The sequence below is a fragment of the Pocillopora verrucosa genome, chromosome 7 (genome assembly GCF_036669915.1).
Source record: "Pocillopora verrucosa isolate sample1 chromosome 7, ASM3666991v2, whole genome shotgun sequence".
Classification (NCBI taxonomy): Eukaryota; Metazoa; Cnidaria; class Anthozoa; order Scleractinia; family Pocilloporidae; genus Pocillopora; species Pocillopora verrucosa.
Window position 1 is genome coordinate 14,150,263 of NC_089318.1, and position 27,755 is coordinate 14,178,017.

At 40.0% G+C, this 27,755-nt stretch overlaps 3 protein-coding genes across 6 annotated transcripts; all 3 read left to right on the top strand.

Annotated features, from left to right (window-relative positions):
* Positions 1-46: 46 nt before the first annotated feature.
* Positions 47-10,165, top strand: LOC131778634 (uncharacterized). Of its 3 annotated transcripts, none has more exons than XM_066169940.1 (6): positions 47-134; positions 1,329-6,925; positions 7,157-7,250; positions 7,401-7,706; positions 7,954-8,123; positions 9,153-10,165. In XM_066169940.1, exons 2-6 carry the CDS (start codon positions 1,421-1,423, stop codon positions 9,495-9,497), a joined length of 6,420 nt encoding a protein of 2,139 aa, XP_066026037.1. In that variant the 5' UTR covers positions 47-134; positions 1,329-1,420; the 3' UTR covers positions 9,498-10,165. The 3 variants fall into 3 exon arrangements, with proteins under 3 accessions (XP_066026037.1, XP_066026038.1, XP_066026036.1); XM_066169941.1 differs by having other exon boundaries at positions 74-123; XM_066169939.1 differs by lacking the exon at positions 47-134 and adding an exon at positions 172-1,082.
* An 886-nt stretch (positions 10,166-11,051) lies between these two features.
* LOC131778642 (uncharacterized) lies at positions 11,052-21,938 on the top strand. Of its 2 annotated transcripts, XM_066170055.1 has the most exons (7): positions 11,052-11,128; positions 11,317-11,378; positions 12,802-18,392; positions 18,505-18,595; positions 18,988-19,299; positions 20,005-20,183; positions 20,688-21,938. In XM_066170055.1, exons 3-7 carry the CDS (start codon positions 12,912-12,914, stop codon positions 21,003-21,005), a joined length of 6,381 nt encoding a protein of 2,126 aa, XP_066026152.1. In that variant the 5' UTR covers positions 11,052-11,128; positions 11,317-11,378; positions 12,802-12,911; the 3' UTR covers positions 21,006-21,938. The 2 variants fall into 2 exon arrangements, with proteins under 2 accessions (XP_066026152.1, XP_066026153.1); XM_066170056.1 differs by lacking the exons at positions 11,052-11,128; positions 11,317-11,378 and having other exon boundaries at positions 12,922-13,014; positions 13,374-18,392.
* Positions 21,939-26,453: 4,515 nt separating this feature from the next.
* On the top strand, positions 26,454-27,123 carry LOC136282537 (uncharacterized). The gene is made up of 2 exons (XM_066170191.1): positions 26,454-26,742; positions 26,845-27,123. The coding sequence occupies exons 1-2, from the start codon at positions 26,557-26,559 to the stop codon at positions 27,121-27,123; spliced, it is 465 nt and encodes a 154-aa protein (XP_066026288.1). The 5' UTR covers positions 26,454-26,556.
* The last annotated feature ends 632 nt before the right edge of the window (positions 27,124-27,755 follow it).

Sequence of the window (27,755 nt, forward strand, 5' to 3'; positions counted from 1 at the left end):
GTAACCGCGCATCTGTGTCAGCGGTACAACCGATCGATTGTTTTCCGAGTATCAATATTTCTCAGAAGTGAAAGATGAAATGAAATTTTCTGATGAGGCTGAGGATATCAAGAGGAAGGCACAGTAAGTTTGACGTAAGTTTCTATTTTCTTCGATTCTAGATCTTTTCCATTCAAAAACTACCCGTGAAAGGCTTCAAAGTACGTAGCAAATGTTGTCAACGGATATACTTCATATTTGAGAAGATCAGATACAGCATGAAGCATTGGTTCGCCTCGTCGCTAGGACTGAGCTCAAAAACTTTGAACGTTTCAGGGATTTGTCGCCGTTTAAAAATTGCACTTAACTTATTCATGTTCGAACGTGGGAGTTTCAGAACAGCTGGAATTACTCAGTCAGTCTGAATATTGAATTTTCCAGAGCGGTGTTTAGCTGAGAAAATTAATAACAACGATATTTTGACAAATTCTGCACCAGCTCGTCTTCCATGGTTTGATCGGTTTGAAATGCAATCGTTGTAATTTTTTTTCCAAATATAGCTACTGTCTTTTAGAGTGCTCCTGTTACTGTTCACTGATGTTCAGATTCTACATTGCATTCAAAAGATCCGCTCAGAAACGTCTGAACGAGAATGACTTATCTAAAGTCGTGAAAAGCATCGAACCGTTCTTAATTTGAATCAACCAGTAATTCATAAACTTTCAATGAAAATGTGTTGAATACGATGATCCCATTTCTGAAAGGGATCTTTGATAACTAAAAATCACACCAGGAAAGGGTGTTCCTTAGCTTCATATCAAGTAGTTTCGACAAGTTGCCAAATTATTCTGCCTTATGACGTTCTAGAACACTCCATCGAAGTACCACTTTGCAATAAAAGTTTCCACATTTTTATCTGACGAGGTCTAAGAGAGAATTCTTGTAGTTATCCTGTTATGACCCTATTATCCAATAAACCCCTCCCCCTATTAAATGCTTACTGACAACGACGTGGTTTTTCTCACGTTTAGAGCAACAATTATTGTGTTGTTAGCGGTGTAGTTGGAGTATGTTCCAAACCTAACTGAAGCTGAAAATCAAAGGTTTTTTTTTTTTTGGTCGTCAGCAAAATTGTTTGCATCCACTTAAAGTAATTTTCGCCCACAAGAGTGCTCGAACATTGGAAGAGGGTGTGAAAAGCCCTCATAAATTAATCTGTTTGCTTATCAGTACCACACGTTAGTATCTGATGGTTAGTTTGGTTGTATTTTTTAATTACTAAGTTTCTCGAGAAATAAAATTAGAATTTGTTTAAGTTGTTCAATTGAGCGTTCGATTTACCTTTAAAGGAAAAGTGTGAGTCCACTGACAGACCCAGTGAAGTGATGCTTAATAGATACAGAAATCTGCAAGGTAAAATCAGCTCCGTTTTTGAGTGACGATGGATGAGAAGATAGAACTTGAAACATTAGAGCTGCCATACAGTGTTCTAATACATATTCAGCAGATTGTGAAGCAGAATTCAAGCCTCTCTAGTCAGTATGCTAAAGAGTTAGGAACAGTTCTGACAACCTTAGCGGTGCTGCCCTTCAAAGACAAAATACAACGGGAAAGCTTCTTTGATAAGATTCAGAGTTTGCAGGGTTACCACATCGTTGAAATTTTCAATGTAGGAGTTACGCCACGTCAAAAATCTGCAAGAGAATCTTCAGTCCAAATTCTGCAAGATATAGCGAAGCTTTTTGACATCTGTGCTTCTTTTTGCTACAGCAGAGAAGTTCCGATGCGAGTCTCTTTTGACCTTTACCTAAGTGCTTTGAAATTCTGTTTTCCCTCAGATAACGAGCAAAGCCTACCAATCACAGTTGTTTCCCTGTTGCTCGAACTTGTGCAGACTTTTCAGTACAGAAGAATTAAAGCTGAGCTGAAATCATCGGCAAATTTTGAAATGTTCGGCAGATTTGATGTTACTACCAGCGATTTCTTTGAAAAAATTCTTGATCTTTTTGAAAGGTGGCGACACGATAGCTACCTCTTAGAAATAATTAGTCAAACGGTGAGGCTTGCTACTGCTGATGAAAAACTTGCAATTAAACTAGTCAAGGATGCGACGTTGCAAGGGAAACAAACACTTTCATCTTTTTTGTTGGTAAAGTGGATGAAGCTCCTGGAATTAGCAAATGTTAGCAGTGGTTTTGCCGTTGCTCTGGCAGAGATTGATCTCTCCGGAAAGAAAATCGAACCATTCTTTTCAGGTAGAGGCAGATTTCAATTATGTGACTTTCCATACCAATCTACCATTTCCTATTACTATGAAGTTTTGAAAGAGATTCATATAAACAGAAGCGACTTCAGAATTCCTCACGACAAGGAAAGGATGAAAATATTCTTTAGTCATATAAGTCACTTTTGTGTCCATCCTAACATTGCTACCCAGTCACTCCAGTTACTAGGAGCGAAAAGTATTTCCAATGAAGTGTTGGGACACATTCTTGAAGTGCTCTTCCAAAAAAATGGAAAGGAAAGTGACTTCTTTGAGAAAGTGGTTGAACATGTTTTGAAAGTTTCAGTACTGCGTTCAGGTGGTGAACTGCTAAAGGAAATCCTGAATTTCTGGAGAGGTGCTTTTCCAGATGATCCAAATCACGACGCTCTTGTCTGTTTGTTGGCTCTTTTCGAGGAAGTCGAGGAAGACTCAAACAACGAAGGGGAAGTGCCCAAGAGGATATTGAATTTCCTAGAACGACTTCCTCGCCCTTTGTTACTCTTGTTGCCATTCTGGCAAAACATTTTTGGTTGTCTCATAAAGTTAATTCCAAAATCTATCGACTCGCATCCTGAGGTGTTAGCGCTGATTCAGAAAGCGGCCGCACTGGTGTTACAATTACCACAGGAACAGCGTCAATCACATTTCGCCATCAACGAACTAACAAATGTTAAATTTTTTGAGTGGTTTTGCGAACAGGACAGCACAGAGGAAGCCAAGAGCGAGATGATTTTTCTTTTTGCTTCTATTACTCATAGCGCAACAGCGAACCACAGATTGGCGACCACACTTGACACAAGTGTTTTAATATCCCTACATTTTTGTAAACAATTGTCATTTAGTTCCAAACTGAACGTCGTTCGTGAACTTACATCTTTAGACGACTGTTTACAGGAACTGGATCAGGAAGCTCTAAAACTATCTATTGAAAGAATCGCATCAAGTCCTGAATGCACAGATGATACTTTTTGTGAAATTTTTGCTCTTGTTAAGAAATTTGTTGATGGAAAAGGGCCGAAGAACACAGCTGGAGTCTTTTTCGACACACTGTTATTGTTGTGGACAGTGCCAATTTCTAATGACAGAAGACTGAATGTGATCAGGAACCTGTGGAACAATGAATCTGAAACTGGTTTTAAGAGCTCCAGGTATATCTTGGATCTATTGAAATCGCACGCGGACGTCCTTAAAGAAGGAGGAAATGAGTACTTCGATCTACTGGTTCATGTAATTGTTGAGACTTTTAAGAGCGATTTTGGTTTATGTGACCAGCTGTTTCGCGCTCTAAAGTCTCCTTTCCAGTTTTCCTCATCGTTTGTTCTAAACGTGTGGACTTCTGTTGTCGCTGAGTTGATATCCTCAGGACTGTTTGACAAGGAAATTGACTTGTTTTGTTGCCTTCCTGTTCTTCGAAAATCACAGGGATTTGATTCATCACTTGAAATTCGGCAACTTCTAGATGTAGCACGATCAACAGCCGTCACTCTATCGAGACGCAACTTAGAAGCTAACTTACGCAGTGGCGCCCAAGCCTCTTCACAAGCCTGTTCCATTAGAGGAAACAACCGCCTAGGGAACTTTGTAAATGCTACCACAACTATCCTTGATACGGACATGTTGTCGAGTATGCAAAAAATGCAACTCGTTAGCAAAGTGGGCGATTTTTTACTTTGTACGACTCACATTTGTACTGCTTTGATACCTGCCTTGAAGCGTCTAATTCCATACATTTCTGGGACACGAAGTAACCTTCCCGGCAGTTACGAGATCCAAGCGAAGATGGATCGTATCATCGCCATATTGAGTGATCCAAAATTGGTAAATGAGCTCTCAAGAATTCCACAAGCTCTCAAAACTGATGATCTTTTCCAAGCCGTGTCCAAAAATATGTCAGATGTGTCTTCCGAACTTAAATCAGTGGAAGTTCTCCTGTTTATTTCCTCCATGCAAGACTTAGTTGAAGGGTTATTCATGCATTTGTTACCTTTTGTAAAGAGGACCATTGACAGGTTCTCGTCAGTGGAGGACGTTCTAGAAGTTTTGAAAGAGCTGGTGCATTTGCTTCGTAAAGTTCATACAAAACTGATTCCTTTTATGTTTATCAACTTCGCGTACTTCATCGAAAAACCAGTCGAAAAACAGGAGAGAGACAAATTTCTCTTAGAAATTGCCATGAGATGGAAAGCTTCTCTCAGCTACGAGGTGCTTTCGTTTTTGGAAGTCCCGCGACTTCTTTGGAAAGCTTATAATACCACCAGCGCCCCATCAAAGAGAGGTGAACTAATCGGTCGTTTGCAAGAAATAATCAGTAGAAACGAAACGTCACGGCACGAATGGGTGTTGAACGAAAACCACTGTCAGTTCCTTGTAGCGGTATTTGACAAGTTCTTTGGGCAACAAGAAACAGCCTTTATTAGTAAACGGATCGCTTGCTGTGAGCTGGAGTGGCTCATTTTCCATTACCCACTTTCAAACAAGGATGCCGCTCTTGCTTTCGATCTTAGCTATCTTTTCTCTCGAACGCAAGGCTATCGTCAAAGATCTTTATTTCTCTCTGATGTAAGGATTGAAAATGGGGTTTTTAAGTTCTACCGGGGAAAAACGGCGCCCGAAGTACTCAACGGAAGCACTTACACAACATCCGTGGTCGAGGAGGGATCAACGTCTTCGAACGTGGAGACACAAGAGGCTGTTCTTATACCGGTTTTAATGGCCCAGAAATTGATTGCCTGTCTGACTGGACTACTTGGCCCAATGGAAAACCTCGCTGAAAATGTCCGCTCCGTTTGGAAACTTGTCTGTGAAGCACAACAACAGGTTAAATCTGAAGTTCGCTTTTGCTGCAACTTTTTTTTCGATGATTACCAGGAAATATTTGAGTCAATTCTCACAGAAGCATCCTCTAAGGAAATTGTTTTCCTCTGGGCAAGCCAAAATCCACACCATGCTGTTCAGTGTTCAGAGGTTATTTTGAGTGCATGCAGATGGCATGGAAAAGAGATGAAAGACACTGACAATGAAGCATTCTTTAAATTTCAAATTCTTGTCAGTACAACATTGGATAAAATACGTTCATCTCACCTCAGATGCTTCCGCAATCTCGAGTCAAGCCTGAAGTATCTAAATACTATTCTTGAATGCCGATGGCCGATTGAGGTAAGGACACGAGCACTTGAACTCTACCAGGTCGACCGTCAAGCAGGGGTCAGTATCACAGAAATTGTCTCTTCGTGGTCCTCTTTTGAGCAGTCACTGACACTGCTGGAAAAAGTTCGATCTTATTACGAAGCGGGCGAGATAATACCCTCCGATTCCGCTGAAGCTGATTTTGTGTGGCAGCTTCTAAAATCGTTTGTTCGCTATGGTATGATTAACTCTTGTGGAGGTGTTCTAGCCATCTATGAGCAACTACTAGACCTACATGACTCAGAGGATCCATTTGGTTTCAACAGGTTGTGCACTTGGCGAAAGGCAATGATGGAATCAGGAGATTGCACAGTAAGGTCAATCGACTCCTGGTGTGTAGCTTTTCTGAAAACACCGCTCGGTGATCTCAAGTCGCGAGACGTTGATGCTATTGCTAGTCTAGATTTCGACGCTCTGCAACTTGTCGCACCTGTGTCTGAAAAAATCAAAACAGTCATCTTTCCTGCAGGTGGTTTTGAAGTCACAGAAGGAGAAGGGATCAAGTCAAGTTCAATCAAGGAACGCATTCGGCTAGCTAAATTAATTGGGGATTTTATCAGCATTTTGAGGCTTCTAAAACTCAACGAAAATCTCAAAGCCAATGTCACATACATAGTTGTCGGTGCTTGCAGTGAGCTTTGTACAAATTGTGAGGGTGGGCGAAGTAGGGGGGATCTCTACAAAATTCGGGGCCAGACGCTAAAGTCTATATTTACAGAAATATTTCTCAGTAAGAAGGCGAGTGGAAATTGTGTTTTGGCAAACCAAGAAGATAAAGAATCAAGCGCCAGAGAGGCTTCTGCCAGGCAGCCATGTCATCTGCAGGAAAGCCCGACGCCATTTGTATTGAGAAATAATGAATTTCTTGACCCAGTGCTGGAGCCTTTGCTGCGTCGTTGGCTTTTAGGGATCGTCGGCAAAAAACCAATCCTTGCGTCTCTCACTCTGGAAATTCTTCAGCTGCTACCTTCCGACGTGGACCTTGCCCTGTGTTCAAAGTTTCAGACTGACATACAAGCTCGGATTTTATCGTTTAAAAGAAATCAATCGCTCATGGCCCAACTTCAAGCAGTAGGATTCAACCGAAGAGAGGAAGACGATCCAGACCTGTGGTTCTCACCTGCAATTGAGCTTTCTTGCTACCTTAGCAAGCGCGAGTCATCAAGTCACAGAACCTTTTGCAAGAAATTGACAGAGGTCCTAAGGTTTCACTGGAATGGGTGGAAAGACCTGCTTTTCGATTGCAACGTTGACTCTGTTGAGGTTGGAGGGGTTGTGGTTCGTACAAAAGATCTTTTTGGATTTCAGGCATCCCTAGAAGAGATGGAAAAGCAGGTGGCTGCCGTGAAGGAATGGTCTAGAAAACTTGCCTCTGGACCCTTGAAGCCGGAGACCTTCAAATCATCAGGAGGAATTGACGGAAGTATCGCCTACTTGATACGCAGAGAAAATCAACATCGAAGAAGAATAGCAAAGATGTACGATCGCCCTAGCGTGAGTAGAATTAGCCTATTAGCAATTAATATTAGTAATTTGAAAACTTGGATTTCTAGCTAAAACCCGTTTTTATTGAAGGCCCTCCTAATAGCAAGGATGAAATTCAAAGCCATATTCGAAAGGGTTATCAAAGAACACTTTTAAGACCTAGCTGAGAGTAATCGAAAATCATTCATTCTGATGATATCATCCTAATTGACTTGATGAGCTTTTAATCATTCTTTACAGATTCCTGTGACGGGTCAAGAAATGAATAAATTTGTAGCTGTTTGGGAAAATCGGTTTCTTGAGCAGGTTAATCTTTGCTCGGAGAGAATTTCAGGCAAGTGAAATTAGTATTTCTGATGTCCATATATAAAAAAACTGTATGTTAAAGTAACCCGCAAGACTGATGCGAGCGAGAGAGAGAGAGAGAGAGGGTCTGTTGATTTTCCTTATATTTCTTATGATTTTTTGACATTCAAACTTAAAGGTTGTTACGCTCCCAACGGTTTCTGCGCTGAAAAACCTGTGATTTGTGCTCTGTCCGTGGACAACAGGATGCTGACTGTGTTCAAAGAGGACAATGGTCGTAGAGAGGAAATCGAAAATGTTGAAGTAAAGCTCTTTGAAACAGGAATGTTTGTTTATGGCCTGCACACCAGTGGCCACGATTACGTCACTGATGAGCTATGGGCCGCGTTTTACAAGATGTTGCTGGAAAAGAGACTGGTGCCACGAGTTGTTTTGTCCCCCGAAAGCCCAGGATTTTACTGGATAAGGAACTTTGTGACGCCCGGTCAGTTAATATTAGCGAGTTTAATCTCAATTTCAATTTTCAATTTAAAGGGTTGGAGAAATAAATGTTGGAATCGGTTCTGAGCATTTACGTTTCACTATTGCACGCGGCTAAGAGCTGATCTCTACGATGCGTGAAATCTCTGTAGATGCTGTAACCAAGATCCGCTCAGGAAGTCGCGTAAAATATAAGTGTAGCACATTATTAGCTTGATTTGAAAAATTTGTTGCTGTTTATCTATTGACAGATACAAGCCTCCCTTATCCAGAGAAGTGGGAACTACACACGGGCATTGTTCCCTTACAGGAGGATGTATTCGACTACCTCCCGACAAACACGGCCATGCGGCATGAATATACGGAATTTATTACATTAACAATGGAGAATGTTTCCGGTTTCCAGTTCAGTGATTTTAAGGTAAAAAGCTTTTTTTCTTCCTTGTTGTTTCTCGGTGTTTAAAAACTCATTTGGTTGATGACCATATTTGACTGAGAAAGTGAAAATTCTTCGAGGTTTTTATACAGTGATCACGTTTGTGATAGATTGTCATATATAAAATATATAAATAAGCTAAGAAGTGAAATTGTGGACAAAATGTTCGCCGAGTCGTCGTTTCATTGTTTCGTTCCGTTTTTCCGTTGTTTCGGTTTGTCGTTTCGTTATATCGTTGTTTTCCTTCGCTTTGTCGTTCGTCTTGTCATGTCACCACTTCGTTGTTTCGTTTCGTAATTCCGTTTCGTCGTTATTGACTGCGCTCAAATGGGAATGAGTCAATGGACAATTCCTTACTAAGTTACACATGGTGCAAAATGTACCAAACGGTTAAGATTACTCCAAACCTTCGCGGGTCAACTTTGGCCAATTGTTTTTCTTTCGATTAAATTTAAGGTGATCACTTTACTTACATTTTCCAAAACAATTGAATTGAAACCTTAAAACTTAACGTACGCGAGTGATTGAAGTAAATTTACCTACGTCATGGTCAAAAAGTTATGAAACTGTCAAGGCGTTATGGTCTCTGTTAGGCATGAATGTCTTAGCGGCGACTTTTACGCGGCAATCAGCTTCACCGTAAGTTCACACGTAAGTTTAAGAAAGACGAAACGAAGAAAACAGTGACGTAACGAGACGAAGAAACACGATGACATAACCAAACGGCGAAACGACGGGACGAAACAGAGAAACGGCGATTCGATTGGTTTTTAAGTCATAATAAGCCTATTAGGGCTCCCAGTCAGTTGTGAAGAGCGAAAGAGCAGGCGAGTGAAAAGTGTGATTCCATTTGTTAAGGAAACAGTGGCAGAACTTCATTTTCTCTTTCGCATACAGTATTTTTACTTTGCCCGAACCCCACGTTTTTCGCGCGCCCGCTTCGTAGCTCAATTTCAGTAAGCAAGAGCCTTGCTAAAGTGTAAGTAAGTTTCCTTCACTTTATTTTGCTTTAAGGACGCCAGCATTGTCGAGGAGAAAGAAAAAAGAACTAAACAATTGGCTGGCATAGCTATTAAACAACTTCAACTCGAACTGAAGCTTCTGCATGGAGACAACGAGGCAATCAAAAAAACCTTGGTTAAAAAACTAGCGTCGTCAGTCAAGGAGACAGTGAAAGGCATTGTCGATGGTGTACAGCCTACGCTGGAGACGGTGAATGAACTCATCAACATGGACAAACTTGCGTTTGGACTCTCCCAAGTAAAAAGAAGTGACGAGAGTCAACAACAGTACGCAGCTGCAGTACTTTGTGCATGTGAGCATGCACGAATGACATTTACTTCGACCACAGTACAATAACTTGCGGCTAAGCGTCTTTTTCGAAATAGGGAACCTTTTTTGAATAAAACTCCTTCCAAAGTGTACCAATCGAATTTACCAGGTGTAAACCAAGATGGGTGATGTTTTTGGATTCTCAGATATCGAAATTACCATTTATATCGTTTTTCACAAACTTACGTACCCCATGAAAATTTTGTCGTTTCAAGGTGCTTTGAGAAGCGCAAACTTGTAATTGTAGTTTTATTTGTAACTGTAGTTTTTGTATCACATTAAGGCGCCCAAAGTTCGAGGTTCAAACGTCTTCGAGAAGCCGGAAGAGCGGCTGTTACTGAGGCTGGTGGAGATCCAAGAATGTTTGGAGGAGTTTCGGCAGGCAAGATGCATCGTAAACACAACTGTACATGTCAATTTGCCGATTAGAATGGAATATTAGAGGAAAAAAAAACTGACGTTTCGAGCGTTAGCCCTTCATTCATCTGTACCAGATTAACTTAGAAGTTCACGCTAAAACTCGTTGGTGAGGTGTAAACACTACTTTCCGTTTTTTTTTGTTAAGAACCTTACTACGTTAAGGTGCTTCCCTCTTATTTTCTTATGATTTCGTTACAATATATTTTCCAAGACAGCTCTTTGTTATTTCCCGGAAACGATGTCACAGCAAATTGGGAAAATCTGAGAAAATTAAAAGGTACTCGTGTACATTGCTTTGAGTGTCTCATCAACCCAACAAATCCTCATGTTCTTCTTAGGGATTTTGTCCTCTGACAGATCAGTAGAAAGACACATTTTGATAACCCTGATAAGTTGTCATCGAAACCCCAAGGTTATTCAAGGGTAAAACTCAGATGTGGTTTTAAAATCGTTTCTGGGAGAACAGTGTTACAGTGAGAATTAATCCACCGCCCCAGCCCTTTAGTCTCTCTTATAATGACCACATTAAAATTTATTGGGCTGAAATTTACGATAGAAACTCGAAGAATATCGCGGCTATCGTTGCTTAAGTGGAATGTCGAGTTTGGCCCCATGAGGGTCTTGATGGGAGTTAACCGTGGGCCACAAATAAAAACATAAAAAAACAAACATAAAACATTTAGCCGTTGCAAGAGATCATGTTATCTTAGCCGTGAGGCGTAAAAACTGACAAATTTTACTGAACCGCCAGTCATAAAAGATGTTAACCATAAAACATATTCCTTTCTACAATGTGTCATTTTGCGTCGTTTTGGGTTAACCGTTAGCCGCGAGAAATTGGCCAAAATTTTAACCGTTAGTCGTGAGAGCCATTCCTCAGTAAAGACCCTATTCTATTGAAGTCTGGTTACAATGTATATTGCGTGGCGGTTTTTTCAATGGCAGTATTTTTATGAACCAGATCAACGAGGATTTCACAAAAAGCACCTGTAGCACTGTCGACATTTTAAACACTGTAAAAGTCCTCTAACGAGAGCAGATTTTGTATTCGGTTTCCTGTCCAGAATATTATTATTCGAAGCATCACCAGCATACCGCGTGTCAGCGGCATTACATCTAGCCTCGATTTCGTTTGTTTCTTTCTAAGAAATCTTTCTAACGGGAAATTCCCGGAATTAAAGGTGATTACTAAGCAAATTTACGCAGCGTTGTCGGTTTTAAAGAGGTGAGATCATGAGGTAAGTAAAATAAAATTTTAGTTTTGTATTTGGATGCTTTCCCTTCTTCTCATATCCATTTGCTGGAGGTCATGCAAAAGGTATTGCACAGGAGAAATTTCGAGTTCGATTGATAACTTGAATTTGTGATATTGTTACAGCTCGTTCGCTCGTTTACAAATGTTCACGTTTATACATGAAATTTTCAGGGAATATTGAAGTACATTACCCTCTTAACGTATACAGGAAATGGATTTCACTGAGAAGAAAGGTAGGGTTTTGATTCTGAATGAGTTGTTCGTTCTTCCTGTAAAAATCAGCGTGTTCACATAGCGTGTTTACTTAGCGTGTTCACTTAGGGGTCAAAAGAAAATCAATCACTGTTGCGAAGTCATTCATCATGCGGCCTTTCTCGCTCTACCTGAGAGCATCTAAACGATGTCACATTTTTCTGTTCCTTTTATAACCCACAAACAGAACCCTTCAACGGGAAAGGAAGTCGGGCGCCATTTTGAAAAAGTGGAGAAAAGGGGTTTTCCCCTAAAATGTTGAACGCATAAATTATTTATTTACAAGCTTTTAGGAACTAAAAATGATAGTGAAACTAAAAGTTGATTAAACCTGCAGCTTTCCAACTAACGTTCCGGTTGTCAACCAAAGTAGCCATTGAAAGTATAATTTGAACCGAACACCACGCAATTAGGAAATGTTGACCGGTACACATGAGAATTTGGGCTCAAGACTCTTTGGGAAAGAATCCATCTTCGATTCAAGAGGATTTCAAATTAGGACTGGTTTAGCATCGGCTTTTTTCCTTTATTTTTTTTTGGTAATCATTGCCAGTGATATGCGGTCTTTGAAATTAAAACTCACTTATAGTGGATACCTCATATTTGTATGCCTACACATGTTCCTTCCTTGAACATGTGCAATACTTTCTTTTCCGCGGGAGGGGGCCGGGGTGGGGGGGGGGGCCCACGCTACAGTAGGAATACTTGTTAACAGGGCTCTCTGGCTTTCTGCCTCGGCACTATTAACAAGCTTAATTCCAACTCGACCCTACCACCCTTATGCCTACATATGAGCTCTTAAACTGATTAGTTTTCCTCGCGCTTATCCTTATAGATTCAAATTTGGGGGATTTGACTTAAGATTTAAAAGTAAATTTTTTTAAAGAAATCTGAAAAACAGAGCACCACTAGACCAAGGGACGTTCGAGTCCCTAAACAGGCTGCTTGGCAATTGTCTGTTCCCATTATCCTCTATTTACTCTCCTTCGACAAAGTGGATCCATGAGCCCCCTTCGTAGAAATCGTTACCTATGTTGGCTCGGATTACAGCATGTGTGTATCGTCTCACTTGAGTAATTCTGTTGGAGCTTTTTTCATTAAGTAGTATCGCTGTTTGCGTATTAGTGAAACCATTGTGAGAGCGATGGTAACCTCAATTAACAGGAACTCACTTTCTACGACTCATCAAACAATTTTCAATCAGGTTTAGTTATGCTTTACATGTTTTTCTTAGTTTTTCCGTCTCCACTGGACAGTTATGGTTTCACTATAGACTGTTGTAAGAACATTCAGGACGAAAAACTAAAATTTAGAGCTTAGGCACCTACATCAACTGAGATTATTTAGTCTTGCGCACACAGTGAAGATTTACTGACTTGGAATCCTCATTATATCTTTACTTAGGCATAGAATTTAACATGCGACGTTCAAGAAATCTTTTGTTGACAGAGTTCTGAACACACGTCCTAAATTCGTGGCCAACCGATCGAAATAGTCGGTTCCCATCTGCTTGAATGATGAGTGAACATAATGACCTTCACTCATCAGGACTGTCCCAGAGTGTACAAGAGAGGATAAAGAAGATTGTTGAGCAGAATTTGAGCCTCTCGAAGCAATGTAAGATAGAGTTAGAAACTGTCCTAACAGCATTTGCAACACTTTTCTTCAAAGACGAAATCCAACAGACAAGCTTCCTTGAACATGTTCAGAGACTACTTGGCTACCACATCATTCAAATTTTCAATGTAGTAGTTGTTCCTTTTAAAAATTCTTCGGTAGAACCTTCCGCCTTTCTGGAGGAGGTTAAAAAGCTTGTTGAAATCTGTTTATCCTTTTGCTACACGAGTAACGTGTCACAGCGACTTTCCTTTGACTACTACATGAAAGCTTTGAAATTCTGTTTTCCTACGGAACTAAAGACATGCTTGCCAACTGAAATTCTTAAAAGCCTTCTAACATTTATTCAGATTTCTCAGGATGGGAAGTTTGCTGCATTAGGAGAGGTCAAGGAAGGGACCAACTTTAATCTTCAAATCTATGGAACCAACTACTTGTGTGCAAAACTCCTCAAGATAATTGAATCGCGGCGAAATGATGAATCCTTTGTAGAAATCCTTGACCAAACGATAAGGTTAGCCTCTGTAGACGCAAAAATTAAAAACGTTCAACAACATGTCATTGGAAAAATGATTTTACTTAGTGAAAATGTGGTATCCCCAGCATTGTTATCCAACTGGATGAAACTGCTAGAGTTGCCGAATGTGCCTTGTGGCTTTGCACTCTCTTTGGCTAAAGCCTGCGATCCTCATTGTACAGAGGGTTTAAGTGGTGCCTTGTCTAAAGCAATGAGTTTTAGATATGGGTCTACATTTTTATTTTGGGTAAATGTTTTAGAGGAGATGCTAAGAAACGGGACTGAGGTAAATATCCCACATGATAAGGAAAGGTTGGACATTTTCTTTGACTATTTCAACCACTTTCGCTCCTTTCCTGACATGACGGCGACATCACTAAAGTTGCTGGCGGCGAAGAGCGTCAAAAATGATGTTCTAAGAGAGATCTTTCGTAACTTCTTTCGCATAGCCGGAGGGGATTTTTTGCAAAAGCCAGCATTGTTTAATCTTATCTTTAAAGTCTTGTCAGTATTTCCAAACGGTGAGCTTGTTAAAAGGGTTCTGAATTTGTGGACGGAAACCTTCTCTGACATTCCCAGCTATAGTACTCTCGCCTGTCTATTGGCAGTATTTGTGGGAGAGTCGAACAGCGAGTTAGCAGGGAGAATATTAGACTTGCTAGAATGGCTTCCTTGTCCTTTGCTTACTTTGATATCCTTTTGGCAAGAGATCCTCATCTGGTTCATTAAACTTTTCCCCTCTACGTTTGAAAGGCGCCCTGAGGTATTGGTGTTCATCCACAAAGCAGCACGGCTAGCAGCGCAAGTTCCGGCTAGACATTTTCACATCCTCCCCACCCTAAACTCATTAGAATGGCTTTCACAGCAGAATGGCGCAGAGGAAGTGAAAACAGACATGATTTGGCTTCTCATGTGTTCCAGAGACAAACCAGTGGGCTTTCACAAGGAGTTTGACATTGCAGTTATCAAGACGTTAAGCTTGTGCCGTTATCTGCCATTCAGTACCAAAAAACGTGTTTGTGATGAGTTAACGAACTTAGCCTCTTGCGTGACTGATTCGGAAAGAAAGTATCTCATCGAATTCGTTGAAAAACTCACATCAAGTCAAAGTCGTGAATCCATGGACGAGATCCTATTTGAATTTACCGATTTCATCAAGCGTTATGTCGACGGGCAGAGGGCAATGAAAATACCTCCTCACATCTTGACACAGTTTTCTTCTCTCGCTCGAATCTCGCTGTCTGGTGCAAGGAAGATGAAAGTAATGCAACTATTGAAGAAGTCTGGAACAGGCTTCCTCAGTGGGACATGCATTTTGAACATAATTGAGGACAAACAATTTACCCTCAAAGAAAGAACAAATGAGTACTTTGATGTTCTCTTTCCTATTGTTGTAGAGACTCTGGAAGAAAGGCAAGATTTATGTGAGCAGTTGAAACGTAGTACTCTCGGACGCAATTTTCCCAATGCCGAAGTTCTAAAGGTGTGGACCTTTGTGGCTGCTGCATTGATCATTGGTGGCGTTTACACAAATGAGATTGACTCTCAGTGTTGCCGATATGTTCTTCTCTATGCTTGGGGATTTGATTTTCCTTTCGAAATTTTGAAACTTCTATCTATTATCAGGTCAACAGCAGTCAGACTTGCTCATCTGCCAAGAGGCAGAGCAGAAGGTCAAAGAATCTCGCAAGATGATTCTGTAGGAGAATTAGATCTTCTAGAAAGTTATTCTATAATCATCGGGACTGTCTTGGCTGCAGAAATACTCTCACCCTCTGAGAAAACAATTTTGGTGAAGAAAATGAGTGAAATTACTCTGAGAAACCCAGAAACCTTATCAGCAACAAGCATACGAGATGCGTTATACAATTTGCTGCCTTTTCCTGGGTGGCAAAACAATTCTTCGAACATTGGAGCCATACACTTGGATTTCCGTTGCATTGTTTCCATGTTGAATGATTCCAAGGTGCTAAATCAACTGTCTAGAATTCCATCAGACGGAAAAAGTGGATCGCTCTGCTGGGTTCTTTCCACAAAAATGTTGGAGCCATCAGAAATAAATTTAAAGAGCATCTTTAAGGCCATTTGCTCGCAGGAAGATTTAGATCAAGCATTTTTTCAACGGTTAGTGTCTTTTGTTGACTTGATCTCTCGGAAATCTAAGTCATTGGAAGATGTTTTGAGATCTCTTGAAGAGTTAGTGGAAGTCCTGCGCAGTATTCCCTCCAAAATGACTCCTCTCACGATGCTCAACTTTCACTATCTGCTCGAGAATCACGTACCCAAAGATGAGAGGAGACTATTTCTAATTGAAGTTGGGAAGAGATGGAAACTGACGCTGGACCATCTTGTTCTTTCTTACCTGGAGGTTCCACGACTCCTTTGGAAAGCGTACAACACTGCCAGTACCCCAGCAAAGAGTTACCAATTAATAGATCGTGTGGAAATGATCCTCAGAGAAAACAGTGGCTTGGAGATATTGGCAAAGAACCACCCTATGCATTTTAAAACGCAGGTGGATCACATGACGAGACGGATCGCATGTTGCGAGTTGGAGTGGCTCGTTTTCCATCCCTCAGTCTCTGATGAGGAGGCAGCTTTTGCCTTTGAACTAAGCTGCACAGCCTTACAAAAGTTATCTTGTCCTCTCAGATGCTTTACATTTTCTGATATGCGTATTGAAGATGGATTCTTCAAGTTTGTATCCGGAGAGAATGAGGAAACATCAGACTTGCATGGAAAGGACATGAGAACAACGCTGAATGTTGCCGTGCCCACACTAGGAAATGGTTGTCCAACCGCAGAGCAAAAACATCCCATTTTCACACCAGTTTTGATAGCCATCAAAATTATTTTTCACTTGAAACGGTTACTGGGACAAAATAAAAATCTTTCAGAAAATGCTCTTGCCATTTGGAAGCTTGTTTTTAATCAACCGAGCTCACATTGTCGAGACGAGGGATGCGCATCTAGTTCATCTTTTATCGATGATTACGTAGGTGTTATTCTGTCAATCCTCACAGAGGCATCATCTATAGAAATGGTTCTGCACTGGGCAAGACTGAATCAGCACCATGCAATTCAATGCTCTGAGGTCATTTTGAAAGCGTGCAAATGGACTAGCAGCGGAGATGATATCGACAAGGCCGCCCTCTTCGAGTTGCAAATTGTAGTTAGCACAACTTTGGAAAGCAAAAGAAACAACACGCCTACAACAGCTTCTGTTTCTTTATTCGGATTGTTTTCAGCTTCGTGTTTTCGACCTCTTGAGCCACAGTTGAAAGAATTGAGTGTTATTCTTGAGAGAAGATTGCCTTTTGAAGTAACCAGATGTGTGCTAAACCTTTACGAAAACAATGAGCAAGCTGCAGTTTCAATAGGGAAAATCGTCTCTATGTGGTCATGCAAGCAGAAGTCGATTGAACTTGTGGAAAGCATTAAATCACTTTGTCAAGGAGAAGAAATATCTACCTTAAGCCCTGCGCAATGTGACTTTGTTTGGCAGCTACTGACATCATATGGTCACGTTTGCATGAATTCCTGTGAGGATCTTGTAATTAGGCTCAAGGAGTTGATTCTGCTATACGACCCGGAAGATTGCTACGGCTTTAACCGCTTACCCAAATGGAGACAGGCTATGATATCTGACGGCTTCCCAGCGCGGGTGATAAACGATTGGTGTATAGCATTCTTGATGACGCCGTTGGAAGATTTGACATCACGCGATGTCGATGCGATTGTTGACCTCAGTTCTCGCTCCTTGCAGCTCGTTGCATCTGCGTCACAAGTCATTGCCCAAATCATCTTTCCACAAGAAGGCTTTGAAGTAAAAAACGGAGAGGGCATCAAACAAGGGAAGATCAAAGAATGCGTTCGATTGGCTCGATTGCTTGGCGAGTTCATAAACATACTGAGAGGTCGAAAGCCCGAAGAAAACTCTAAAGATGCTGTCGTCAGAGACATAGTTTTGGACGCCTGTAGGGAGCTTTGCAGGAGCCACGAGGATAGAGGTACAAAAAGAAACGATCTCTACAAAATTCATGGCCTGAAGCTGAAGTCCCTCTTTACAGAAATCTTTGGAAAGCGACGCAGCGGGGAAGATGGAAAAGAAATTATTCAAGATAGTGCCTTGACGCCCCAAAGAGGCGAAGGAGAACTCAAAGTGGTAAAATGTGTTTCGAGGCAGACATCGTACCTCCATGAAAACCTTCCTTTCGTCCTAAGTCATAAAGACATTTATGAACCAACGTTAGTTTTGTTGCGGCGATGGCTGTCTGGTATCATCACTAAACCAGTCCTTGCCTTTCACACTCTGGAAATTGTAGAGACACTGTTCTCAGACCCCCCTTCAGACAGCAATTCTTTTTTTCTGGAGCACGTACACAGTAAAATTCAAGAACGCATTTTATCCCTTCCAAATAATCAGTCTCTCATGTCTCAGTTTCAAGCTGCTGGATACAACCAAGAGAGGAAAGCTGAGCTAGATCTATGGTCCTCACCTGCAGTTGAACTGCCTTGTTACCTCAGTAGGCGTGAGTCACCGAGTGAAAGATTACATACCAAGAAATTAACAGAAGTTCTTAGACGTCTTTGGTATGAATGGAAGGACATCCTCTCTATGTATCTTGTTCCTGCCGTTGAGGTGAACGGGAAAGAAGTTGGTACGAAAGATCTTTTTGGTTTCCAAGATTCTTTGAAAGAGATGGAGGAACAGGCTGCTGCTGTTAAGGAAAAAGTTAAACAAATTAATTCTCAACAATTTCAATTAGATGACTTAGACAGGCGAGTAGAGAGACTGATGCGCTTGGAACAACAACACCGCAAGCGGATTGGAAAACGTTTCAAGAGTTCCAGCGATAGGGTGAGCAACCATTGTAAGAGTCGTACAGTTTTATTTTTTTGCAGCTTAAAATTAGCTTTCTTAATGCCTACCTTGTACTGATGCGCAAAGGTTTGTCAATACTTTTAACCAGACTCCTGAAGTATCGGAAGAAAGGAAGTTTGTTGCAGTATGGCAAAATCGATTCTTGGAACAAGTGAAGCTTTGTTCAGAGAAAATTCCAGGTATTTTAAAGATAGCTATGAAGCATTAGAAATATTAATGAGGCTCCAGGGTCTTGCTTCAAGTTGTTTTTGTAAGCACTTTTGTGTAGAAAAAGAGCAGTTCTTTTATTTGATTATTGGCTAAACTAAGACAATAAAATCTAGAGTGAAGTTCATTTAGAGTAGAAAAAACTGACAGTTCTAAATCCGAAATCCCCAAGAAACCCGGTTTAATAGATCAGCGGAGATGTGAAAAGCGAAAAAAGCACATTTCCAGATTATAATGGATATGATTTTTTAATCACTTTCGACAGGGGGTTTCCTTGATACACTAACCATTTACAGGGGGAGGGGATAATGAAATCGGGGCTTTTTAGGGGTAATGTTACCTTTTCTACCTTTCCAATTTCAAGGTTGTTACGCTCCCAACGGCTTCCACTCCGAGAAACCTGTCATTTGTGCTCTGTCGGTAGACAACAGGATCTTGACTGTGTATAAGGAGGAGAAGGGTCGCAGAGAGGAAATCGAGAATGTCGAGGTGAAACTCTTTGAAGCTGGTTTGTACGTGTACGGATTGCATACAAATGGACATGATTACGTCACCGACGAACTTTGGGCTGCGTTTTACAAGATGTTGCTAGAGAAGAGGCTGGTACCAAGAATTGTATTGTCCAACGAAAGCCCAGGGTTCGACTGGATTAAGATGAATAAATATGTGGAACCCTGTAAGTAAACCCCGATGTACTGTTGTGTTTGTCCTAAGCTATTCCTGATTTGAAGTTTGAAGCATATAGATTGGTTCATGATTGATCAGCTGTGATAAGCTGCCTTAAACCCCAAGTCCAAGTCTTTTAGACTCTCTCACTAGACCTGATCCTTGAAATTAAGAATGGAAGAAATGCTTTTTGTTCCTCACCAGAAATCACTTCCCTTATCCCTGCTAATTCTAACTCTATTGAAGTTTTACCGTATGGAAACTATCTCACTCTATTTGCCATAATGATAATAGTAATATAACAATGTATGGTTTCATTAAGTCTCGATGGGCTTAGGTAACACCTTAAAAAAATTGTCAATACAAAATAACCAAAATACCAAGAGGTAAAAACCTTTAAAAAATTCTTATGGATTAAAGGAAACACTTCCGAAATAAAGTGCTTTTAAGGCAGCTTTGAAACATAAAACCGGTACACTTCTTCGGGAAAGTATTTCATAAAGTAGGTGCCATCATGAAAACGGGGCGAAAATAGGGATTGTATCGAGTTTGTTGTGTCATGCGCTGTCTATTGCGAGGCAGAAGGAGCGATTGTGATAGACAGTTCGCCTCTGCCCCAACTACCTTCTCCATTCTACATTTATGTCTCATTGATAGAGGGACTCCGTGCCTTTTTTTTCTGATATGTCAGCTTATTTATCAACTAATTTTTCAGCAACAAGTCATCCTTTTCCCTGGAAGTGGGAGTTACATGCCAGTCTTGTTCCCCTAGAAGAAGATTATTTTGATTACTTACCGATAACTGCGGCGCTGTGGCCGTCCGTACAGGGCCTACAAGAGTTTCTAACCTTAACAATTGAGAACGTCTCTCAATTTCACTTCAGTGACTTGAAGGTAAATGTCTGGAAGGTAATATGCCTCATTTAAACAGCTGACGTAGATTGAAAACTCGAAAAGTAAGAATTTCGACTATGCGATTTAACTAGAAAGTATGGATAGTTGTAAAAAGCTTTGAGATTGGCTCGAGTTTGTATGGCCTTGCCAGGCATTCAAAGATTTGCCTGTTAACATCTTAAAATAGCGGAAATGAAACTTGATGTATATCAGAGAATGGAGAAGACGCTTGAAAAAAATATAGGGTTAAGGAAATAATTCAGCTATTTCGGTGAAAGAATTATGTAAAAAACACTACCATGCAAAAAGGAAAATACTCATTTTGAAGATTTAATGCAAATTTAAGTTACAGAAGTATCTGGTTTTTGGCATTTTTGAGTAGGATATTAAATTTCCTCGAATTTAAAAAGGACGCAGAAGTCAAAAGATGTTTGCAGCAATTAGGGTGGAAAAAATCCCAAGTTTTTTGGCACACAGCACATGACGAATATGTTTTTTCTTTAGGACGTCGTTGTTGTCGAAGCAGAAATGAAAAGAACGAAGGAAATGGCTCGGAAAGCTATTAAACAACTTCAATGCGAGCTGCAGATCCTTCATGTAGATAATCAGCCAATCAAGAAAGCTTTGGAGGGAAAATTGACGTTTGCTTTAAAAGAGACGGTGAAAAGCATTGTCGATGGAGCACAGCCAACTGTGGAGACGGTGAAAGAGCTGATCAATATGGACAAACTTGCTTATGGATATCCTGAAGTGGAAAGAACCGAGGAGAAGAAACGGCAATACGCAGCTGCAGTTCTTCGTGCTTGTGAACATGTGCAGTGAACATTCAGCAAACGCAAAGTAAATCTATTCGTTTTTTATTTCGAACGGTGCTTTTTAGAGAAAACATACCTCAAGATGTCCAAATTTCCTTCAAATTAGTACTTTTTAGTGTAACTCTTATTAATATCTGAACAGTCTAGGCCACCAAAAGAACAGCCTTTATTCAGCGAATTACATGTCATAGTGGGTAAACCGAAGTTTTCCAAGGCTAGCATATATGGTTAATTATCACTATACTTCATTTGTAGTGAGGAAGTTAGATAGTTCTGATTGGCTTTCGATGAACACATGAATAGACAGAAGGATATAACACAAAGGTACTATTGATACGTTAATGTGTGTGAAAACCTTCCGAGTCACAAGGAATCGCTGAAGCCCATTGCGGATGCAGTCTTGATTGATCATGGAGAAGCGTGTTAATGTAATATAAATGTATGATGCCACGCATGATCATTTGAGATGTTTCGAGATTTCAAGTGCACTTACCGTACTCGAGCTTTGCTTAATTCAGTGTGAACTGCACTTTCATTTTTCATTTCCGGTGCATTAACGTAGAGCTATCTTCAGATAGTTCGCACTTACACTTTTAAAAATGAAAAGTTACCATTAAGAAGTTTGTGTCTTATTCAGGGGATGGGAGTCCTCCAGGGTTAGGGTAACCAGCTTAAGTGATAGTGATAGTAACAGACACCTGAATAGTACATCTGAATTCTCTCTCGAGTCTATAGTGCGATGCTGTGAAGCCAATTACCATATTTGGCCTTTGGTTCTTTTAAATTCATGAATCAAAGGAACATCTGTATATTAATTTAAATTATAACGGATTTAATTTAAAGAGATTTTTTTATCTACACTCCGTAAGGAGGGTAGGAGTAATAAAACAAGTACTTTGATTTGCTCTAAATAATAATCAGTAAACAATCATCAATTGTTTGTGAGATATTGCCTTAAATTTTTTACAAATTAGTATACACAGTAGATCAGTTTATTCAAGAACCCATCACTCACTTACCCTCATAAACTACGATCAGATGCATTATAGATCGGGTATAGGACCACGGAATGGAGTATATTAAACTAATAGGGCATGAGAATGGTTGAAGATGGGCAAGATTATTCCATATTCTAGAAAGGATTATAGTGTAGTTTGCGAATTGTTCTAACAATTCTTTTAACTGTCTGGCAGAGGCGTAATGAAACTAGAGAAAACCACCATATGGGTGTTTTTCCCTTATATAACACTACTTTCTCCCCATTAGTCTATGTTTTCTTACTTTCGATGTTATGTTTGACTGCATTTTCAATTTTTGTCAACTTTTGTCTCTTGGTTAGACCGTTAAATCGTTATTTTTAGTTAATCCCTTAAAAAAACAATCTAGTTATCACCCCGCTAACAAATAGAGCTGTTGTGGAGACTACCGACGAAATTTATGTCTTCCTTAAAAATATTATGGAACACCAAGACACAAATAAAAAGACTAAAATAAGACCCATGTTTCGAAGTTTACGCATGATCTCATTCATAACCGGCAAAACTCTTCGCTCAGATTCTGAATCGCTACCGCAAATGATTCAGAAAAGATCAGGCGTTCAGTCGCTAAAATGAAACAGGTTACGGAACAGAGTGATAGTGGTGGATCAAGCTGCCTAAAAAACGCTGTTCCAACGTTACGAGCCGACGTAAACTTTCCCCACTTTTCTGCTCCGCCACCACTATCGCGTTGTTCTCTCACTAGGAACAGGATATTTTTTGTTGGGTGGTCCTCTAAGAATAAACATCCTGAAGCCATTCTTTTAAAATAGAGTATTTTTAAATTGTAAAATTGCCTTTTTTATCGAGCCATTCCATTTATGTTCAATTCAAACAACTAAGTGAAAACCAAAGCCTTGCGTGCATGGACATATATTTAAGATACGCGCTTAGCATTGGTTGCTTTATGATACTTAACAGGTTAATTCTTTGTGGTGTCCCCTCTTTTTCGCTTCGGCTGCTTCGGTTCATTTATTTATCTATTTATTGGTCTACTTGATATTAACGTCATCTTTAGATTTCAGCTTTAAATTCGGCAGAGAGGCTTCAATTAGGGAAAAGTACTTTCCTTAGAACAATAGCATCCTGTTGTTATAAAATATTTAAGATTGCGCCCGCGCTCTCATTTGTCGATGTTAAGTGTGTTTAATTTGTATTGTCGCTTAATCTTCATTTGTCGAATTAATTATTTTTGAGATGTCTTTTATAAAAGCAGTTTTACACGGCGTAAATCTTGAGTTACGTTTGTTTTCGTTTTCGAGACACCAGCGTATTTTTTCCCAGCATTAAAAACGCTTACGAAGCATACATCAAGACGCTGACAAAGTATATTTTGAAACCTATCGCTCTGACGAAGGGCTAACACTCGTGACGTCAGCTTTTAAACTCTTTTCGGTGGCCATTTTCGTTATCAACTCAGCTGATAATACTAATATACCTTTGTATACTCTCCCACCGACGCAGCATCACAGTTTCTTTGGAAACTTACCATCTTTATATTTCGAAACCGCCTACAAATCCGTTTCCAAATATAACTGGGCTATTCACTTCGAATTCAGGGAAGGAAAAAGAAGAGGTAAGTTTTTTTGACAGCAAAGTAATGTTATCAACTAACGATGTATGGGTTAAAAAAAAGCTGTGTCTTAGATGGCGAATAGCATCGAAAATGAAAAAGGAATTGCCAAGTGTGGTGTGTCAAATTTATCAACTACATTTATTTAGGGCTGCGGGATTTACTTATCAAATTTCGTATTAGAAAAATGGAAACTCTTGGTAACACGATAATAAATTGAGCCCTCGCAGAAACTGAAAGAAAGTTCTCAACGTTTTATCGATAACATTCAATGGGAGTCGATTAAATCAGAATACGAAGTCAAAATGTTGTGTTGAAGGTTGTCTACTATATGTTTACGTAAGTCCTTCCATAAGCAGTGATTATACTTACGAAAGTTGGACACTTCATGATTACGACTCTGAAATACAGTTGAAATATTGTTTTTTCATATTAAATCCTGTGTCAATAAAATTATTTTTTCTATGATTTCCATTCTCTTTACAGTTTCTATACGGCCCGTATTTTGGATAAAAAATGAATTATTCATTTTTTACCCAAAATATGGTAGAGGAATAATGAAGCGAAGCCCCCCAACAGACAACAAAGCAGATAGCTTGGATTAGCTTGTGATTGTAAGCAGAACATGGCCGTGGAGTTTATCGCCCCTCTCTCTATGTTCCTTTTCTTTCTCTGTTCTTGTCACGCCAAGCCGGAGAACTTCATTGAGGCTCAGTGCCATGTCTTACAGGCTGGAGAAGGGACTGCGTCCGAATACCGCGTTAAGGCTTCCGAGAAAGGTGTTAGAATAGTATACTTGGATTTGAAGTTGTCTTTGTCCTACCAGGAGCCCTCGCAGAAACAGAAAGCTCTCCACGGTTTATCGATAACATTCAATAGGGGTCGATTGATTCACTCGCAAGATTCCTTTTTGGCGGGATATGAAATCAAAACGTTTTGCTGAAGGTTGTCTACTACATGTTTATGTAAGCCTTATGTAAACAGTGATTATATTTATTTAAGTTGGACACTTCATGATTACGACTCTGAAATACAGTTGAAATACTGTATTTTCACATTAATCACTGCGTGAATAAAACTTACTTGTGCTATGATTTTCGTTCTTTTTACAGTAACTCGGCGGATTAGCGTGTGATTGTAAGCAGAACATGGCCATGGAGTTTATCGGTTTTTTCTCTGTGCTTCTTTTCTTTCTCTCTTCTTGTCAAGCCAAGGCTCAGTGCAAGGTCTTACCGGTTGGAAAAGGGAATGCATCCGAATTCCGCGTTAAGGCTTCCGAGAAGGGTGTTAGAATAATATACTTAGATTTGAAGTTCAGTAACGACAGCTACCGTCCATTAGAGTCAGAAAACGAGTTTCTCCCAAATAGATGGGTTTGGGCGAGTTTGATCAGCGAGCCAATGTTGTCTTTGTCCTATGACTATGATATTTTGTCCATGGGCCTCCTTAAATACCAAACAAGAAGCATGGATGTGCTGTTGGAAGATCAACCAAGCGGATGCCTTGCGAACTTGAAATCATCCTATCAAAACAAGGTAGTTGGAAGAGCACTTCTGAGTATGACACAGATAAACTCAGGTGAACCATCAGATAAGAATGTTGTGTGTGTTGCGATGATTGAAAACTTTTTATGGAGCTCCTTTGAGGGAAATGTTAAATTCCAGTGCTGTAAGATGAGGAAAGACGAAAACACGGGGTCTGCTTCAATTCAATGTGAGCTGGATGTTCAAGTTAGCGGTTGGTTCCAAGCTTTTAATGGTACCCTAAACCTTTTGACTGTGCTAATGATGCTTTTTTGTCCAGCGTTTCTCCTTTTCCTGCCGGATTCCATTCTCAATCTTCAAGAGGAGTGTAAAAAAGAAGAGCGACGCGAAAAGGAGCAACAGTCAGAAGACAGCCATCATCGACAGAGCAATCAGCAAAGAGGCAGGTACGGATCAACCGCTGAAGCTTCAGTGAATGACAATGTTCAAAATGACGATTCAATTCCTCTTAAAACTTTATCTTTTTTGACTCAGAGTCAGCAAGCTAATTCCCAAGTAGGCGAAGATAAATAAAAAAGACACGTGCAAAGTTTATTTTATTTAGACGAACCAAATCCAATTACCTTCTCCTATTTTATAAGAACTTATACAGAAGAAAGTACAGAATTATTCTCATTTCATTCCAAACTTGCATTTCTCTGGTACGGTGTTATTCCATTTTTTGTGTATCTAAGATTAGTATTAAACTACATCGTAGAAAGTAAATTTATGGAGGAAGTGCATAAAAAACCAAAGGCATCTCTGGTGGGACACTTGTTTTCATATATTTTCGATTTTCAAGGTTTATTCAGCTGGCTAATGGCTCTCGCTCCTTTGATTTTGATTTTATTTTCAAGTCCTAAGGATTTCCTAATTACTGTCAGAGAGGATATTGGACAAGTCGTATGCCCTGTTTGCAAAGAAAATACGGTTTCAGTAGGAGAGGACATGCTCCGACACTTAGGAAAGTTAGCAGTAAACAGTTACAAGTTAGCTTCATGTTTAATTACCCTTCACCAAAAAGCACTGGTAGGGTCTCTAAAGTTCTTTACACGTTGCGGTATTGAGAAACGAGATAGAACTCCTTTCATTGCCTCGTGGGTGTTATTCTGGGATTTTGTTTCAGTCATAGTTGTGGGTGGCATTTTTGGAGGAATATGCCTCTGTCTTTTTTTAGTAGGATTAGTCTTGCTTATTTTTTGGTATTCACCGTGGTTTAGTCTGATCCAAGTCTGTTTTAGGAAACTATTGCAAATAGCAAGAAAACGTATCCACGAAATACGCAACGAAAATCTTCTTTTTCACACACATATTTTAAAGTTGTTTGTTGTTGAATTTTTTGTATTTTGTTTTTATCTACTCGTAGAGGCAATATTAACAGACGGCTGTTGGGTAGGGGGCCTGTCCTGCCGATGTATCACTCGCATGTTTGGTTTGGTGATTTTAGGTCTTGTGTTAAATGCGTCAATCGTGGGCCCATTTGTAGCATTATCTATCGTTGCTTTAACAAACATTTATCTATGTTACTATAATCTGCAAATGCGCTACCGAGATGTAAAGGAAATGATTTCGGAGAAGTGGCAGACTCTTGATGGAAAACACGAGCAGGATGCAATTCCAGAAGATCCATTTTGACGCATTTGTAGTGGCGCGTCAAATTCAAATAACACAGTTCCACCAGTTAGGGATGAAGTAAACCTCATGCTTTAAAATATGGCCATCATTTTGATATTTCTATTTTTGGTTCACTGCTCTGTATTTCTAGTAACTGATGCGAAGAGCATTTCAGCAGTGCCATCAACGATTACTGTGTTTTTAAGCGGAGCTATTCCTGGGTTATTTTTCAAAGGATTGACTAACGGAAAGCGATTTACAGGTGAGACAAGGGTGAGAATGATTAGAGAAATCGAGGAGGCGGTTATAGACTACAAGGAAAATATCGCGGTAGAGGTGTTTAATCTGTCGCAAAATGATGCTAAATTTACCGAATGAACTGGCTTTGGACTAATACAATGTAGGGTTATGAAATCCCGAAAGTGCCGCAGTCTTCGTGCGTCTCTTTCTCAGCCTTTGCTTGGTTTAGTTAGGAAGGGTGCATCAGCTTCCCCAGCTACTACTACTTTTCATATTCATTCCTTAGTTCTTGTAAGTACTCTAAAAGGACGCTACCATTTGTTAAGGAGCAAAATAGAAGCAATATTCGATATCTCACGGATTTTTGAAAATCTTGATCCTGATCCTTGGTGTGCTGTGTTCTGTCACTCGCTAATCGTTACTTGACTGAGTATTATGTATTTCAAGGCCTCAGTGCTGAAATAAATATATCGTAAATTACATTCATGATCTTGTATTTTCTTTGGTATTGCTGAAATAATTTAATAATAATAAAATCACTATTCTGCCCCTCTACCCTTTCCTAGGCAGAGAGCTTTGCATATGACCTGCCCTAGCTTTTGAAGCTAAATTGGAGGTTCAACAGATACAGCGGCAAAGTGAGTACGCATGCTCGGCGGATTTGGCGCGTTCGAGGAGCGTTTAGCGATTCCATCGGAAATGAATTTCGTTGAAGAGCAAACAGAATATCGTTTTACATTTTTTGGGCAGTTACTGATCTGAATCAAGTG